Source organism: Anser cygnoides, chromosome 2 (genome assembly GCF_040182565.1).
Source record: "Anser cygnoides isolate HZ-2024a breed goose chromosome 2, Taihu_goose_T2T_genome, whole genome shotgun sequence".
NCBI classification, from domain to species: Eukaryota; Metazoa; Chordata; class Aves; order Anseriformes; family Anatidae; genus Anser; species Anser cygnoides.
Window position 1 is genome coordinate 22,970,741 of NC_089874.1, and position 18,378 is coordinate 22,989,118.

Sequence of the window (18,378 nt, forward strand, 5' to 3'; positions counted from 1 at the left end):
AATCTATCCTGCCCAAAATGGGAGGAATTTTTTAAGATCCGTTTAAGATCCATGATTCAGGTGCAGAAAACCAGAAAATAATGTTTAGATGTACTGCTCTACTTGAACTAAAAAACTACATTTTTCTTCTTCCTTTAGGTTGGTCTTGTATTACAATGAGGACACGTGTTTCTAGAACTCTGAGGTCATCATTTGCGTTAATTTGATCTCCATAACTCTTGGAATGATATTGTTCAAGAGGAGTAAAAGCACAACGTCAGTGATACTGAATAGTCCATTAAACCTGAGCAATGAAGAAATCCACATGTGACCAAATTTATGCATTTTCAGATAAATCAGAAGGTCCTTGAAACTCTTTTTATTGTCCATGAAAAGAATAAAAGCACATTCATTTAAGTTTCAAAGCTTAGCTTGCACCTTGATGAGAAGAAGGTATTTTTTTTCCACTCTGTAGAAAAGACTGTTTTGTACAAACTGAACTTCAGTGGTGGATTAGGGTACAAAAATATTTGCTATTATGTGGATGAACTGCTGCATTTCTATTTATTAAGTGGTGGTGTATGTTTGTCAGTGTAACAGAATGAAGGATACAAACTTGAGTATCTTTGCTATATTTACTTCACATGGATATCATCATTTGGGGAAAAATCATGAAGTTATGATACGTTTGTAGCTCTATGAAAGTCCTGGATGTTTTTTGTAACTGGAGCAGTATGACAATGTACTGGTTTAACTAGTGCATTTGTTTCTCCATAAGCAACGCTGCCAAATCAATAAAAATACAGATTTGTACTTTGATCTTCAATAGATCAGTGGATTGATTTAACAGTATCGCACTGTTCAGTGCAGGTGTTATCTATGTTGCTGGAATGTTAACACATTACTGTACTTGATTTACAGTTGTGGCACAAAACCTTAGTTTTTCCTCAGTAGAGTAACATCAGCCTGTGTGTAAAACTAAGAATTTTAGTAGTGCTATCAGGATATTTATAGTTTGAATGTTTTTGATGCTTCTGCAAAATTGCACATATTCCTTTGTCTACTTTGATTTCCTATGAAGTCTGTAATTCTGATGAAAAGTATCTTGTGTAAATACGTATTCCTAAATTGTTCCTGGTAGTGTTTTTATCCTGACTTTGGAACAAGAACTTTCGCTATGTATGTGGCTGGTAGGCGGAAGAGAAATGCTCTACCCTCAGTCCTTGGAAGCCTGCGCACTGCGCTTCCTGAAATGTAAGAGGGCTGATCTTTGTTGTTGGGTAAGCTGTTTTAACTCCCTCCCGAATGCTCGGCAACCAGAATGGCTTCTGAAGCACTTTATATGCCTTCCAGCGTAGCATCATAGATATCATAGATATGATAGCAGTTCTTTCAGTTTGCGGGTGCTGCAGTAACGTGAGCACCGACAAAATCTGCAGTAAGAAGCTGTTCTAGCTGAAAGTGCCAAATCGTGGTAGTGAAGCCTCTGTGCTGTGAGCATATTTGAATGTGACTTGAATATCTCATGAAATGCAAATGTCTAAGCTTTCCTTTTAAACATGCCTGTAACGCTGACAGCAGGTTTTGCTGGAAGTTGAATTCTGTACCTGAAAACATCAATTTAGATGAAGATGAATTTGTCTGTTCTTCGTAACTGCTAGCCCTACCCACTCCTTGTAGCACTGGGGGTTTTCTTTCTCCCCTTCCATTTCCTGTGTGTCAATTGTTTGTGGTTTGGTTTCTTGTTGAGCAGTGAGGGGATTCTGCCCTAGAGACAGCGATAAATAGTTTGGCTTATTGCATTATAGCTCTGTGCTTAAAGCATGCGACTTCCTTCACGCAAAGGAAGGGACTGAAGGTGTTTGTCCGCCCTCCAGGCGTGCTAGGGGCCTGGGGAAAACAAGGGCTTTAAAGGGGATCTACAGGCTTCTGGCAATGAAGTCGGGCTCTACAACTCTGCCCACTCTAACACCTGTCTGGTAGCAGCAGTCACAAGAGACTGTGTAGATGGAGCTTTGACACCCTTTGTGAGGCCTGAGCAGAACTAAGTGCCTGAAAATGTAACCGATGGGATAGATACCTGAGGCAACAACAGGGATTTAATCCCAGCTCCATCCAAGACTTGAGTTCTTATCTCCCAGAAGGCGGGAAGTGGCCGTGCCTGACAGGAATTCACGTCGGAGCACGCTGGGGCACGGAGGAGGCTGACAGCAGGCCTTGGTGTTTGCTGCCTCCTCGCTTCCAAGGGCAGAGCCTCGGCAATCCTCCCTCAGCCGCTAGCGCGAGGAGCGACTGCGTGGCTCTGCCCTGTGGCTGAGGTACTTGGTGCCCAGCAGCGGTCACAGCCCAGCTCCCCCTGCTCTGGCCTTGGGTGCTAGGTGAATGACGTGCTCATTTTCTCTGCCTTCCCTCAGAAGTACAGGTAGAAGAAATGGTAGGCAGTGTTTTTTTCTTTTCTCTTTTCTGAAATCACAAGCGGTTAGGCCATGGCAGGACCAAATGCACCTGGGCAGAAGGCAGAACTGAGCCTGATTTTCTTGCAGCCTGGCTCGCTGCCCAGATCTTGGGGTGACTGCACGTGAAGCAAGGAGTGTGGCTATTCTTTGCTTGGGCCATATTCTGGGGAAAAAACAATGAATTTGAGGCGTGCAAATTTGTCTTTTTCTGACTAGCTGGATGTTAACTGCAGGGAAGGGAGGAGTCGTGCTCCTGTTGAAGCTTTGCAGCGCTGCAGCTGACTGAAAAGTTACAGGGCCAGAGAGGACAAGGGATGAAGGCACATCTGAGCCTAAGTTGGGGCAGTTCCTGGGGAGTCCTCTTACTTAATGGCCGTTTAATCCAAAACAGTCTCTTCTGTCCCTGCCGAGTGCTTCAATCTTTTGGCTGAACATGCTCTTTTAACTCAAGTGCTTTGTGAGTCTCGGAGGTGTCCCAGCCTGCACCCACACAGTCAGACAGTTAACCTGGAGGTGGAAGTTGTGGCTGCCCGCCCTCGCTTCCTAAGCAGGGCCTTAAGTAAAGGGCATTGGTGTGGGTGCTACTGTCAGCAGCTCTGACAGAGGCTCTTGTGCTGTTTCAGATGTTGAACCTGCATGCGCGTTAGGCTTTGAACAGCTACCACGTAAGACTTCAAAAACTAACAGATGGTTTCACAAAAATTGGCAGATTTGAAGGCATTTTAAAGGCTCACTACCATCTTTCCCACAACTCTTTTCAAACATCCTATGTAATCTCTTTTCTTTGGAAACTTTGCATCTGCAGAGGGGACACAAATCCCTTGGGAGAGCTATAGAGCTGGGCAGGCAGCAAGGTGCTTGAAAGATGACTGCTGTGCTTATGTTCTTTACCAAAGCTAATCCTTGTGCTCTTTTTAAAGATGAAGAGCTAAATATTACAATTAGCTAGCATGGCAATTAATTACACTAGGTTCTAGCATGCTTTCAAAATGTTATGCATCTAAAAAGCCAAAGCAAATGACCTCTGTGAAGGACTATGAAGCAAGGCAAAATAAAATCACCTCTTTCCTTGCCGCCCTCAGCAAGGGAGGGCAAGTTTCTAGCACTGAATGTCTGGAATCGTTGCTACTGCCTCCCTTCATAGCATCATGAACTTAAGACACTTCTATCTAAATCCAAACTACAGATGAGCTAGCTGATAGCACTGGAAGGCTAGACTTTCAGAGCTCTGAAAACCGCAACATGGAAAACCCATCTTTGCGAAACAAGGTAAAACAATTAAGCTATTTTGCTCTTTTACAATACCATAGAATTCACTTTTGCTTATAACACAGAGTGCCAAATAAACTCCTGCACTGTTGATTTTGATTGCAGCTTGCAGCACTATTTCCTTTCCTTCCTACAGAACAACTGTCTCATTAGGAAACTGTTCATAGACCGCAGTAAAAGGAAACTCCAAAGCCTTTAGTCTTGTGTAGCGACTCTAGCTGTCATCTGCTACTTTACATACAACAGCCCATGGCTGAACTTCCTGGGGAATAACTTTAGACTCCATGTAGAAACTGAGTTTAGTTTGCATTTTCTCACAGGATATGTGTGTTAATAGTTTACATACAGAAGTGTGGGTTTTTTTTTCCAAATGCAGTAGTAATTTTGTTTTGTTCTCGGTATGAAAATAACACTTTTCCTTCAGCATATTGGCCACCAGGTAGAGCTGGAATCCAAGCCTGCATACATGCTTGACCAAACCAAGATTCTTGTTCAGCAGAGGAAAGGATGAAAGTTCAAAAGGGAAGTCTGCCTGTGCTGTTACAGCTATTTACTTGAAACAAGCATTGAACCAGCTTTAAGAGTTATACTGGCATGGACCTTTGTTTAAATAAACTTTCAATTTTGTTATCAATTTTTTTGAGTAATTACGCTTAATTTGAATCAGTTTTATCTGAGGCATGTTCATCTGTACAAAAATACAAAGCTTGCTTAATGCTTTACATTAATTCCAAAGCTGTGCTTATTACTTCAGGATATCCATTACCAATTTAACTCTGTGATCTCCAACTGCAAATTAAATATTTATGCCCAGATAGAGACTCGTAAGTTTGAACAGTATTATTTATTAAAGCAGAGAGAACCTCGTGTGAATGCAACACAGATGAGTTTGCCGAATCGCTTTAATTGGAAGAACTGAACTGAAGTCATTTATGCTGAAAAGGCTTTTTTCTTTTTGCGAGGTGGTTTCTTCATCTTATTTGGATTTGGAACAACTTTCTTGATTTTCAAAGGCTGTAAAATCACATTTGAAAGATCGAGCTGATTGCTTTCTGTACGCTTCCGCTTCTGGCTTGTGTGCTCATCCTCCACTGTCTCTGCAAGCTGCTCAGGTTCATGAATTTCTGAAGAATCTGCATTTGCTGCGGATCCTTCACTCCTATACTGAAACCATGGCACTTCCAAAGCTGGTATCTTTGGAATTATTGCTTCTATTACATCAGTAAATTTATCAGACTGCCTTTTAAAGCCTAGTGCTAAAACGGATGTTAAGCCAAGAAGTGGTGCAATTGTTTCACTGAGTCGGGGAAGCTGGCCTGCCGGTGTGTCTTGACTTGCGCTCAGCTGGATAAGATGCGATGTGATCATGGCAGGCTTTGCAGATTTGCAAACCAGCAGAAGTAGTAGTTCATTTTTTTCCAATGCTTTTGTAACTTCATTAACTCCAATCGCAAGTTGTCTTCTGATACTTATGTCAGTCCATCCTGGTGCTTGTCGATTGCCTTCTGTTTCCTCTTCTGTAGGGAGCTCGCTGCTAGCATCACACTTTGCATCACACTTTCTTTCCGTTTGTTTTTTTGTACTGGAACGCTTTTTCTTCCTTGGAGCCTCTACCTTTTTAAGTCCAATCTGTTTAATCCTTTCTTCTAAAGTCTGTAATATAAAATGCATGCTATCTCCATCTATGGTTTTCCACTGAATATCAAAGGGGTTATCTAGACACGTTTTTACAGTGGTTTTCTTTGCTTTACGAAGCGATGCCGTCCCTTGCTGAATTACAGGCATCCTGGGGTTCTTTCGTGTTTTGCCACCCTAGCTGTGAAGGGAAGAAAAAGGTAAACAGTAGTTTAAATATCGTGCTGTTTGCTGGGGACTTCATTACCAGAGGCTTCTCTTGGGAATGCAGATGAGAAACATCACATCTCAAAATGGTATTGGCAACTGTCACCTTCTTCATGCTAGCTCAGTGCTAATCCTTAACAAATCTTCCACAAGGCACAGGTTACTCCTTTTTTCTCTTTAAAGAGCAGGCTCTACAGCAAGGCAACACCAGTGACAAGAAACCCTTCTGAAGCTGAACCTGAATGAAAGCAGCTAGAGGTTCCACAGAATAAAAACATCCATAAGTTGAAGGATCACGTTTCCTGTTGCACAACTGCATTTTAGAGCTATTATGATGTGAAAAAAATCTGCAGAATCACAACATGAAACAAGCTCCAAATTCTTGAATTAATTTAGCATTTTTTAAACTTTAATTTGCCTTTTTATTCTTTAATCTTACATCTGTCTGCATTTAAGAGGTATGATAGAAGGCTGCAGTCTTTTAATTACGCTTTAAGTAAAGGGAGGCAATCCTCTGCAGGCCTCCAGGGAGTTCAGAAGGGGTCTTTCACTCGTATGTCACCTAGACCATGCCTTTAGGGGTGTGAAAAATCAAACTGAGGCAAAGAAGGATAGTTGTTCTAGCTCTGATCTACCTAGTCCAGATGAACAGTGAAGACATGACAGCAGGTCTGATTACAGGCCCTGTTAACTCCTGAAGTCCCCAAACTCATGCTTGGGTTACTGTTCATCATCTCCTTGCCAAACTAGTAGGCCTTTGCTGTTGTACAACCCAACTTACACAGTAAGAGAACTCAGGAGAAACAAGACATGACTGTGTCCTTAGGTATCCTCTTTACCCAAGCAGAAATACGTTGCTTGAGTGTCGACCTTTAGATATTTACAAAATACCATCTCGTCAGTCACATCAATTCTCTATGTACTGCTAGTAAGCTTAAACAACTAAAGGATCTTACACGTTTTGTGTATGTGGCAGAGGGAAAACGAAACTCATAATGGTGAAGTAACAAATAAAAATCGCTATTATTGCTTTTAAGGACTTTCAGTGATGACTCCGATGGCCTACAGTGGATATCAAGTAAAGGCAGCACTAGACTTGTATATGGGAAGGAAAAAACATGGCAGATTTCACAGCTGAAAGACTGCATTTTTCTGTTGCAAGACTGCATTTTTCTTTTCAAAATGGACGCTACTGAGGATAACGAGTACGTAGGGACAGGAATTAAAGCGACGAGAAGAAGGGGAAGCCAGCTCCTTCCACGCGGTGCCAGGTTCAGGGCCCCTCGCTTCCTGCAGCGGGGACGGGCAAAGCGAGGCCTTCCTCCACCTACCTCCGGCCGAAAAAAACCCCACGTTTCCACACAGCCGCTCCCCGATCGCTCGGCGAAAGCCTTCCTCCGGCTCCTGTGGTGAAAAGAAAAGCAGGGGAACAAACGCGGGTTACCGCGCGGGCCTGCCGGGGCGCAACGCGAGGGGGCCGAGAGCGGGGCCGCCCTCCCCTCAACCCCGCCGCCCTCCCCTCAGCCCCGGAGCCGTGCCCGAGCCCCACCGCCACAAGGCCCCGGTCCGGTCCCGGTCCCAGCCCGCACCTCCCGGCCCCGCTCGGCCCCAGCACGGCGCCGGCTCCCGGCCCGGCTCGTCCCGCCCCGGGGTGGGCGGCGGGGCCGGCAGCGAGAGGCGGCGCCGCGGGGCGGTGCCGCAGTGCTGCCCTCCGCGGGCTTTCAGTGCTTGGAGCTGGCGTTTGGTGGTTCCAGGGCCGCTGTACGTTTCTTGCAGCGTGTTTTTAGTGGGTAGCAATAGATAGGCTGTGTCGTGTGCGAGGTGACGAAATCGCGGCGAATTAGGGAGAATTTCGTAGTGACTTCACCGCATCTCTCACCGCTTCTAGTACATGAAGCGTTGGGTGCATGTACCGTATTCTAACACTGGTGAGGAGATGAGGGGTAAAAACAAAGCTGGAGGCTCTCCGCAGTGCCATGAACCATTAACTGGTGTCCCAGAAGCTCCTTCTGTCCCCACGTGTGTCCCGGCACGCAGCGCTCACTAAATGGCAGCCTCTGTGCCTCGCCGAGGCTGGAGGTCAGGGAGTTGTTTTCCTTGTGTTTTCCTTCCTCTCCTCTTACTGAGATTTAGTAGTTTTGTTTTCTCTGCAAGCCTCGGCTTAATTTATCCCAGGCCTGATTTGAGAGGAAGCACCCCTTTTACGTGAGCTTATGGAAGCTGATGGATTAAAAAAGCTGAAGTGTATGGTGTTGTGATTGAAACCACACCTGAGGAATGATGAATACAAACGTACAGAGGCATGAGCATAAAGAATTAGCAAATTGATATAATAGGTAAGTGGGGCCAGATTTTTTCCTTTAATAGGTACAGTTGTAGGCTAGTTCATTTAATGTTTGTTGTTCCTTCTGTATTTAGCAGAACAAAGAAAACCCAGTGCTCTGGAGGTGCTCCCAGGGGTGCCCCTCATGCCTTTGGGGCTTTCTGCAGGATGCAGCCCCATCGTGGTGGGCACAAGGTCCCCACAGGGCCCATCACCAGGTAGGGCTGTGGAGGAGAGGATGCTAACGGTGACACGGTGACGGTGCTGGTGGCGATTCAGATCAGGCTCGCATTCATTCACCCCGAGGAAATCCCTTTTTCAAACAAACGCCTTGGAAACCCTGCTGCATCTCTGCTCTCGGCCTGGCGGCCTAACCCTCCGGGGTACAGGAGCGAGCTCAGCCTTCCCAAGGAGACGAGCGTGGGCACCCCGGTGGGCTCAGCACGCAGCAAATCGAGCCAATATCCCTTCACCAGCCCTGATGGCAGGCCAGCTCACCCGGCACGGCCCCCAGAGGAGGCCACTCGGTGCCCGGCCCCATCACGTGCGGCCCCCGCCACCCTGCGGGGCGCTTCTGCAGAGCTGGGAGGCAGAAGCTCTGCGTCCCCGCAGGAGAAGGAGCGAGGCTGGTCCCTGGGCATCCCCACAGCATCATGACTCTCCAGGTAAGCGATTCTGCGTCGCAGCCAGACAGAAGAGGAGCAAGAGGAATGCGCCGTCTGTCTGTGCAACGCCTTGTCAGAGACAGACGTGTTTCTTTACCATAAGGACTGCTACTGCAAAATCAAGGTTACCTTGCAGCACATAAGCTTCTGAAGGTTAAATAGCGCATTGCTTTTTGCAACTGGAGGTTGAGACACAGGCAGCTTATTTTGAAATGTTCCTGGCTCGTGTAATTTTGCGGAGGTAGGAGACACAAATACTCTTAGTGTGTGTGAATTGTTTTCTTTGTGTGCACATCTGAGTTTGCTGGGACTGGGCTGCGCACTGAGAGGTAGGTATGTATTTAATTTTTAGGAGCTAGCTACTTACTTAGAGCTATAGAAGAAAAAGGGAAACTTCTAACACTGAATCAGTGGTTTATGTGCATTTGGGAAACATGAATAATTTAAGAGAGTATGCATTTTTTCTGGGTGTGTACATCTTTGGAGTGGTACATTTTGAGATGCATTTTGGTAGGAAAGCTTCTTCCTTCTGCTTTTTCTCTGGCTACATTTAAATAGTTCCTGAGGAAATTATTTTCATTGCTGGCTTTTATCATTGTACCATTGTAGCGAAGTGTGAATACTTTCCTTGTCTTGCCCATGCCCTGATGGATTAGGCTGTAATTTCTTATTAGGCTTTCTGTTATCCCTTTCACTTTAAGACTTGCAAGCCCTTTTTATCCTGCTCTCATTATAAGGTCCGTCTCAGCTTGGTTTTGTGTGTGTGTGTGTGTGTTGCAAAGAGTGAGCAACACAACGCTCTGACCTAGATGCAGGGAGTGTATTGTCAGTAGCTCAGCAATTTTCTCCTGAGCTGCAATTATGTGGAATGGCACAGAGGTTTCATTGTGTTGCTTTACAGCTAAGAAGTAGAATCCTGCTTAAATGGGTAAGAGCTGCCAAATCCCAAACATAACACCATCTTTGTTTAGTGATCATTGAAATTGTAGTTTGTTTTCTTCTGCCTTGAATTCACCCTATAAAATAACTATATTTAAAGAGATCTCCAAGTTTTGCAATCTGCTAAAATATTCTGCTGAAAATGAATTAATTTTTTCTTTGCACAAAGGAAGTCTGTGATAGTAGTCAGATAAGTCATGCATTTATCTTTGATGCATGTGTGTATGTTTATGTCTGCATATATATCTATATAAATATATATGCACTTCTGCTTTTAATTTGAGGAGTTAAAGGGGAATTTTATCATCACACGATTAAAGGAAATTATAGGCTGTTCCTAAGCATGTTGTATAAGCAATCAAATCCTAAGCAAAAGTCTGTGAGTCTGTGCACAATGATTGGATTGAGGGAGATGAAGAAAAAAACATTAAACATTTAAATTTCATTTCTGTGCATTTCTTGCTGCTTAAGGTATGCATTTGCATATTTTTGAAACAGTGGCTTGTGATGTTTACTATATATCCAGATAGAATAAAAGTATATAAAGATAAGCTTATTGACTTAGTGGCTGCCTTTCTCAAATTATTTTTTCGGTTATCTTTTGTCTGTACAAGTCTAGTATGCTTCTAGTTCATTCTTGTGAAGTTCAGATCAGAAAATGATTCCAGGCATTTGGAAGGTTTCCGCTGATTGAGTAGTCCCTGTATCTCCGTCCTGACAGGGGCTCGAGCACAGTGGTGGCCACAGTATGAAGATGCAGATAAAACTTATTTCGTCTTCAGTTAATTACGGCAGCTCAGTTGTGTTTTAATATTGATACCACTTCTTCATCTCAGTGCTAACAGAGTGTGAATGCTGCTTTTGTTTGTACGTGTATGGATAGTATGAGGAGATGTCTGTGATGGTGTGAGAGTCACTGATACATGTAGTAAAGTACATCGCATCTACTGGTGTTGTTGTGAAGAATGAAACACTTGTTTTAGTACAGAATGGAACAGAATAGTTCAGTTGGAAGAGACTACAAAGATCATCGAGTCCAATTGCCCAATCGCTTCAGGGCAAGAAGTCGAAGTGTATTTTTTGAGGGCACTGTCCAAATGTCTCTTGAATGCTGACAGGCATAGGGCATCAACGATTTTGCTAGGAAGTCTCTTCCAATGTTTGACCATCCTCATGGTGAAGAAATTTTTTCTTTTATCTAGTCTGAACCTCCCCTGGCACAGCTTTGTGCCATTCCCTCGTGTTTAAGAAACTTTTATCTAGAAAAGCAATCTTAAAGGTGGTGGGCCATCAAATATGTTTTCCTAAGTAAACGTAGGTCCTTTTTATGCATCCATACCAACAATGTGAGAGAAATACTTTGTTTCTAGATGTGCCAAAGATGCACAGTTCCAGTTTCTTCCTTAATTCAGTGATACATAGGTTGCAGTAATGATTTTGTTTTCCCTTGCCGAGAACATCTCCATAATACATGCCTATTGAAAGTATTTCTGTCAGTCATAGGCAGACGTGTGTTTCTCCACAGTTAGACTACAGACCCATTTTTCTTTGGTGAAAAAATAAGAATGTGCTTAATGTCAGAACTTGCTGGAGCGTTTCTGGTGGCTGTAGGAAATCCCAGTGCAGTGACACTACAAAAGGAGAACAAGAAAAAAAATATTGCAAACGAAGAAAAATAAAGTTTGCAAGAAAGAAAGTGTTAATATTACAAATATTAGGAATTCCTCATAGGGAGGTCTTTATTGTATTGCTTACAAAAAGCACATGTGAACTATGGACTATAATTAACAACTAAAGCAATGTTTCCTTCTTTTCTTTTATGGCCAAAGATCTGTTTCTTTTGAACCTCTAGGATAAGCAATTGTTTGAATGATGCATGAATCAAAATGGTTTTGTTTGCACTGAAGCTGGAAACTATCAAAGCTGTCATTTCTGGAAAAAGAATCAATTTCTGTAATGAAATTTGAGAGTAGTATGTTCTTGTTTGTATGTATGGATTTTTCTTCTATGGCATCAAGAACAAGTAGATGTAGTAGATAGAGAATTTTCCTGTTGACGTAACGACTTATCCTAGGGCAAGTACCATTGCAGCTGGTGCTGTAGGCTTTCTCAAGTGCAATGAAATTCCAGTGTCAAAGCTTACAGAGTGGGAGTTTCTTTGTGCTGCTCTTTATTTAACTGCTGTTCACCAGATCCAGCATTTAAAAGGGAAAGTAAATAATCTAAAATACTGGTCTGTAGCCACATCTATTGCAACCGTGGCAGTACAGACATGGTTACAAAGATTTTACACCAAGAATTCCTTAAGGATCAGATTGTTCCATTGTTTACGTAGTTAAAACTTGGCTGGCTGATAAAAGATGTTAAAAATTTGTCATTTAATGATTTGACCTAGGATAGAAAGATTTTTCATTCTTATTCAATTACATTCATAAAATGTTTTTATATTTAACTATTTCCTTTTAATGTCAGCTATCTAAAGGGGTTTTAGAAGAACAGAAATTAACTTGCACTTTGTGTCAAGTACTAAAACTGTTTCTCGTGATCTATACATTGCGATATTTCACCACCATGAAGACAGTAAAACCATCCATTCATTCGTGAGCATACATATCTGAAGTTCTTACTGATAAGGACTGAATCTACACCCATATTAATGCCACTGTTGCTAATTTAAAACATTAAGTCAAACTGAAATTATTTTGTTTAGCTAAATTGACAGAAATATTTGTTGTTCAGACCTGTCAGAAGATAACAACTCTTGCTCCATAGCATAATAAGCAATAGCTTATTACTTTAAGGCAATTTCAAAATGTTGTCTGGCAGTGAGGACACAGTTTTAAACTACGGACTGCCACCATATACAGGTTAGAAGAAAACTCTCAGTGTTAGATACGTTTATTAAAAGGTCAGTACGTACTGTGAAGGCGTAGGGCTTCCTGCATGCTCCTGTATACCTCTTAACCCTTATACACTCCCGAGAAATGTTTGCTATAAATTGTCCTCTCCTCCTAAGTTTCTTTCCTGTGGTCGGGGTCTCTCCCATTAATAAATAAAAGATGAGCAGGGAAAGAACAGACGAAATCCTTAGTTTTAATTAGTTGGTAACAACTAGATGCTTTAATGATGCTTGACGTGCTTTTGGGGAAACGTTTTCCTTATTATTCTATTTAAATCACTACACTGCTACTTTTAGACAAGACCCTCCATAGACTTGCCAAGATATGTTTACATATACCAGGTAGCCTAGTGGTAAAGTACCACCAATGGGATTTCTACTTTGTCAGGCTTCAAAAGGTTACGGTCTGTATCACTAAAGCATGACTAGTCAAGCCCAAGAGCCCTAGTCAAGAGTTACAAGAGTTTCTACACACAAATCTGTGTGTGTACAAACGGAGCGTCTTTTGTGTCTTGACTAGTTTCTCCCACATGCAGCTGCTGTCATCTGCCTGTACTCACCTTTTATGCCTTGTTCACGTCTGTAGCTGTTGTTCTGACATATGGAAGTCCCAATACAACTGGGACTGAGATAATTGTTACTGTCTTTTATCGATGAGAATCAAGTCTCCTTGCTACCATATGCTGGTCAGGATGATGCTATAAAGCACCAGGCCTGATAGTGTTTCCTACTGGATTCTTGCATTTGCCTCGCTGATTTTGAGCAGACTTTTTTGCCTTTTCACTTTCTTCCTAAACTGACAAGTTGTAGAAAAGTTGTTCTTCACCTGACCTAGTTGCATGCAGTCATTCAAAGGAGGAAACAAACTGTGGAAGCTTTGGCTTTGTGAGTTTAGTCCGTTAGTCCAACTTAATGGACAGAACTTAATGTTCTTACATTAAAGGACGTGTAAGAACAATATATCTTCCTGTCTGTTCTTAGGGAATTGATCACTGAAGCAATATTTGACAAAGAAGTCAACGTTACCACTTCTGAGAGTGAGCTTGCAAAACTCTGTCCCCAGCTATTACTTATTTCTAATGACAAGCAAGCTGTTGGCTTGTTTTTTGTTTTGTTTTGTTTTTCATACAGTCATAGAATCATTTATGTTGGAAAAGACCTCTAAGATTAAAATGTTCCAACCATTAACCTAGCACTGCCAAGTCTACCTCTGAACCGTGTCCCCAAGCACCACGTTGCATACCATTTTGAATACCCCCAGGGACAGTGACTCACGTACTTCCCTGGGCAGCCTGGTGATCACTAGTGACTGGCCTCCAACTGGATTTCACTCCATTCACCACAATTTTTTGGGCCTGGCCACCCAACCAGATTTTTACCCAGCGAAGTGTATGCCCATCCAAACCATGAGCAATCAGTCTCTCCAGAAGAATGCTGTGGGAAACTGTGTCAAAAGCCTCGCTGAAGTCAAGGAAGACAACATTCACAGCCTTTCCCTCATCCACTGAGTGGGTCACCTTGTAGAAGGAGATCAGATTTGTCAGGCAGAACCTGGCTTTTGTGAACCCGTGCTGGCTGGGACTGATCACCGGGTTATCCTGTAGGTGCTACGTGATGGCACTCAATCTGCTCCGTGAGCTTCCCTGGCACCAAGGTCAGACTGGCAGGCCTGTAGTTCCCCGGTTCTGCCTTCCAGCCCTTCTTGTAGGTGGGTGTCACATTTGCTAGCCACCAGTTGACTGGGACCTCCCTGATAGCCTGGACTGCTGATAAATGATGCAAAGTGGCTTGGAGCGCACTTCCACCAGCTCCTTCATTACCCTTGGCTGGATCCCATCTGGCCCCATAGACTTGTGTACCTCTAAGTGGTGTAGCAAGTCGCCAATCATTTCCTCTTGGTTTATGAGGGCTTCATTCTGCTCCCCATCCCTATCTACCAGCTCAGGGCAGGGTATCCAGAGAGAACTAGTCATGCTACTAAAGACTGAGGCAAAGAAGGCATTGAGTACCTCAGCCTGTTCTTCATCTCTTGTCACCATGCTTACCCCCACACCCAATAAAGGATGGATATTCTCCTTAGTCCTCCTTTTCTTGTTTATATATTTCATATAGTTTACAGATTGCTCAAGACAGGCTTGTTCTAAGTACCACATAGATAATCCCTCATCTCTAATCTTCTGCCCAGAAGCAATGTAAGTTCTGTTCTTAAAAATGATGACACAGCCACCAGTGGTGACACTATAGTCTCTAGCTGGGTAGGTGAGAAAAAAGCAGTTGTGTTCTAACAGAGGATTGCCTTCCAAACATAAAAACCTTCTTCGCCAAGGAATTCTTGCTTTTCTTTTAAATTTAAGACCTTGACTTGCTAAGAACTCTCTCTATGCCAAAGGAGGGAAGAAAACACACTGGCAAACTGTAGATGTAAGCAGGCCTCAAGATCTAAATTCACAGTGTTGTTCTTAAAAGACTTCTGCTTTCTCCTTGTTGATTTCAAATAGCAATTGATAGTTTTACAAAAATTAGCAATTTCTCCAAACATTGTGGCCGGGAACTTTACTCACTAGACAAACTAAATTTCCATAATAACAATAGTGATAGGATAGCAGCCAGGTTTCTGTGTAAGATCGCTGTGATCAGTGCCCCCAGCTACCTGTTCTTAACCTCTTTCACCTGCTGCTGGTGCCGTAAAGCAGCCAGCCACCAGCTATGTGCCATTAAATCGATGAATGTATAGTTTGTGACTCCATGAAGGGGCCTTTCTTTGAGGAAGTATGCTTGAGCATCAGTCACTAATTAAATTCTTTTCTTTCTTTAGTTATTTTAAAACAGAAATACTTGTCTTGTACTTTCACTCTGTTAAAATAAAGAATACTATAATGAGTGCAGGTCTCATGCTTACTTTATTTCCTTCACCTGCTCCACCCAGCACAGTCATTTGCCAAGCAGAACAACATCAATTAAGAAGACAAATACAGGATCGGTTTTCTTATTTAGAACAAAACCAAAAAAACCTCTCCTCTAACTAGAAGAAAGAAAAAGTAGTCTAAAGAAGCATAGTACAGTCAGCTGAGATATCACCAGGGTCTTGGGTATTTAAACAAAACTTCAGAATCACCTTGAAACAATTGTTGGATACAGAGCTGATTTTTTACATGTACTGTAGGCTGCTTTTATACACATTAAATGTATATGTAATAGCACATTCTGAGTGATATACTGTGCTTCGGCAAATGCATATCCAACTCAGAAGCTACAATAGTTACTGAAAGCAGCATATAGCACATTTTTACACTATAGTACACGTGACAGTACTATGTAGTAGTTTACTGCACTATAGTAGTGGCAGTAAACTGGCAGTTCAGTAGTTGCTGTGCAAAAATCTTGCTGTCTGACATATCCTGGGCATGAAACAGACTACAAACTCTATGCTAAAGTCTAATTTGAGACTCAGGTTATAGATAGAATAGCAGCTATAGCCTTGGGTTGATGTGAGCATGAGACACAAGAAGATGAAAGGAGTATTTCAGCCTTAAATTTATGCTTCACTCTGTGCTCTACGGTGTTTGAGAGCTGGATGTGGAAGGCTGTCCTGGCAGTAGCACTGCTCCAGCCTCCATGAGGTATGGGTGTGCTGACAGCTGGTTAGCTCCTGCACTTTCATCAGAGAGGTGGAAATGAAGGAGGAAGTGTGCAGTGCCTCTCAAAGGTACTGGCTCCACGGGGGAGCTCCTTCATTAGGGTCGACACAATGCCATGAGGCCAAAAGGATTTGGAGATTACTGCTGCGCTGTAAAGTTCAGTGACTGTTTTCATGCCCCGACCACGAATGTGAAAGACATACACACTACTTTCATTGCACACATTACTTACATGAATCTATGTGGTGGTTTTACTCAGGTGGGCAGCCAAGCTCTCTTGAGCAACTGCTCTCTTAGTTCCCCTCCTCAAAGGGAAAGAGGGCAAAAATATGATGAAAAGGGCTCGAGGGTTGAGATAAGGACAGGGAGAGCGCTCAACAATTATCGTGACAGGCAAAACAGACTCAGAGTAGGGAGATTAGAGAAATTAATTGCCTATTACTAACAAGCTAGAGCAGTGAGAAACTAAAAACACGAACTAAAACACCTTACCCTCCCATTCACCCTCTTCTACCTCCTCCCCCCCAGCAGCGCAGGGGAACGGGCAATGGGGGCTGCGGTCAGTCCCTGACGCTTCATCTCTGCTGCTCCTTCACGGTCACTCTCTGCCCCTGCTCTGCGTGGGGTCCAGTTCCTTCAGCCGCTCCTCACAGGACTTGTGCTCCAGGCCCTTCACCAGCTTCGTAGCCCTTCTCTGGGCACGCTCCAGGGCCTCGATGTCCTTCTTGTAGTGAGGGGCCCAAAGGTGAACACAGCACTCGAGGTGCGGCCTCACCAGAGCCGAGTACAGGGGGACGATCACCTCCCTGCTCCTGCTGGCTGCACTGTTCTGGTACAAGCCAGGATGCCGTTGGCCTTCTTGGCCACCTGGGCACACTGCTGGCTCATGTCCAGGCGAGCATCAACCAGCACCCCCAGATCCTTTTCCTCTGCATGGCTTTCCAGCCACTCTGCCCCAAGCCTGTAGTGCTGCGTGGGGTTGTTGTGGCCCAAGTGCAGGACCCGGCCCTGAGCCATGTTGAACCTCATCCCATTGGCCTCCGCCCATCGACCCATCCTGTCCAGGTCCCTCTGCAGGGCCTTCCTGCCCTCCAGCAGATTGACACTTCCCCCCAGCCTGGTGTTGTCTGCAAATGTACTGAGGGAAGCCACCCCTGCAGCCCTCCGGTACTAAAACCTTGCCATGTAAACCCACTACGATCTGTGACTATTCTGACACTAGACAGTCTGTAATGGTTCCAAGTGTTTAGATAGAAAACTGTTGGAAAAAAGAGGTTTACTTATTTTAGCTATGCTAATCTTATTGAATAAGTAGGCCAAGTTCCCTTTCTAATAATTTACGGTTTTATTAAGCTTCTTTCGTGGGGAAAATACGTAGACTTACCACTAAAACCATGTGAGTAATAGAGCCTATCTAATGAACTACTGTGCACGTTAAAATTAATGTTTCAAGCACCCCTCTTGAGAGGCAAACTAACACTTTATTTTTCTTGCATCAGGCTGACTTTGATGGGGCTGCAGAAGATGTAAAAAAATTAAAAACAAGACCAACTGATGAAGAACTGAAGGAGCTGTATGGATTCTACAAACAGGCTACTGTTGGAGATATTAATATTGGTATTCCTGTTACTATATATAACAGCAAATTTACACCCATACATTGAAAGCAAGCAAATGCTATATAAACCTGCATGATAATCAATAAAGGTATGCATTTATTTTGGCAGAATGCCCAGGAATGCTAGATTTGAAAGGCAAAGCCAAATGGGAGGCATGGAACCTGAAAAAAGGTGTCAAAGCAATTAAATTTACTTCACATAATCACTTAAATAGAACTGTAAATACAAGCCAATAATGACTCCTACTTTCCTTTGCAGGTATATCAAAGGAGGATGCCATGAATGCTTATATTTCTAAAGCAAAAGCAATGGTAGAAAAATATGGGATTTAGAATACTCAGAGTAATTCCCACTACTAACTAACTCTTCAGTAGCTAATGAACTAACTCTGCTGAGAAAAATAACTGTTGGTTGTGTAGTCTGACAGTAAATTCTTTTAAGTGTGAACCATTGCACGGTAAAGGGTGTTTACACACATACTGTATTTTTGGACTACATCTTATTCTAAATAAATTTGAACCTATTAAATAAATATTTCTTTAAGAATTGTGGATTTTTGTGAATGTTAAATTATGCTTAGCATTTTTACAGTAGCATACAGAGAGGCACTAAAAGTAAAACAACAGCTGTCTTTTTGCAAATGATGTTATTGAATACAGTGAAGTGTTTGTGCACGTGTGAGATGAAAAGAAGGAAAAGATGAAAAGTTTTTACTTTTAAGACATGAAGACAATGTTTATTTTCGTAAC

General features: G+C 43.0%; 3 protein-coding genes across 6 annotated transcripts in view; 2 read left to right on the forward strand and 1 right to left on the reverse strand.

Moving 5' to 3' along the window:
• The window catches only part of NMT2 (N-myristoyltransferase 2), a 32,186-nt gene extending 27,848 nt beyond the window's left edge, over window positions 1-4,338 (forward strand). For both annotated transcript variants that reach the window (XM_066991676.1, XM_048061859.2), the window contains one exon: window positions 139-4,338. In XM_066991676.1, coding sequence (XP_066847777.1) covers window positions 139-159 — 21 coding nt within the window. In that variant the 3' untranslated portion in view covers window positions 160-4,338. The remainder of the gene's footprint in view (window positions 1-138) is intronic.
• A 191-nt stretch (window positions 4,339-4,529) lies between these two features.
• RPP38 (ribonuclease P/MRP subunit p38) lies at window positions 4,530-7,263 on the reverse strand. 2 transcript variants are annotated; one of them, XM_048061860.2, is made up of 3 exons: window positions 7,136-7,263; window positions 6,878-6,950; window positions 4,530-5,520 (listed from the first exon to the last, which is right to left on the reverse strand). In XM_048061860.2, exon 3 carries the CDS (start codon window positions 5,487-5,489, stop codon window positions 4,635-4,637), a length of 855 nt encoding a protein of 284 aa, XP_047917817.1. In that variant the 5' UTR covers window positions 5,490-5,520; window positions 6,878-6,950; window positions 7,136-7,263; the 3' UTR covers window positions 4,530-4,634. The 2 variants fall into 2 exon arrangements, with proteins under 2 accessions (XP_047917817.1, XP_047917818.1); XM_048061861.2 differs by having other exon boundaries at window positions 7,096-7,208.
• A 1,114-nt stretch (window positions 7,264-8,377) lies between these two features.
• ACBD7 (acyl-CoA binding domain containing 7) lies at window positions 8,378-18,180 on the forward strand. Of its 2 annotated transcripts, none has more exons than XM_013187047.3 (4): window positions 8,378-8,534; window positions 17,510-17,627; window positions 17,738-17,800; window positions 17,888-18,180. In XM_013187047.3, exons 1-4 carry the CDS (start codon window positions 8,523-8,525, stop codon window positions 17,959-17,961), a joined length of 267 nt encoding a protein of 88 aa, XP_013042501.1. In that variant the 5' UTR covers window positions 8,378-8,522; the 3' UTR covers window positions 17,962-18,180. The 2 variants fall into 2 exon arrangements, with proteins under 2 accessions (XP_013042501.1, XP_047917821.1); XM_048061864.2 differs by lacking the exon at window positions 8,378-8,534 and adding an exon at window positions 9,388-9,462.
• Window positions 18,181-18,378: the final 198 nt, after the last annotated feature.

What these genes read in the sequence shown, in the direction of transcription:
- ACBD7 (XM_048061864.2), top strand. Translation starts at nt 9,403, where the DNA reads ATGGCACAGAGGTTTCATTGTGTTGCTTTACAGCTAAGAAGTAGAATC. An exon ending in TGTTGGAGATATTAATATTG is followed by an intron (nt 17,628 to 17,737) that starts GTATTCCTGTTA and finishes TTATTTTGGCAG; the next exon opens with AATGCCCAGGAATGCTAGAT. An exon ending in GGCATGGAACCTGAAAAAAG is followed by an intron (nt 17,801 to 17,887) that starts GTGTCAAAGCAA and finishes TTTCCTTTGCAG; the next exon opens with GTATATCAAAGGAGGATGCC.
- RPP38 (XM_048061860.2), bottom strand. Translation starts at nt 5,489, where the DNA reads ATGCCTGTAATTCAGCAAGGGACGGCATCGCTTCGTAAAGCAAAGAAA.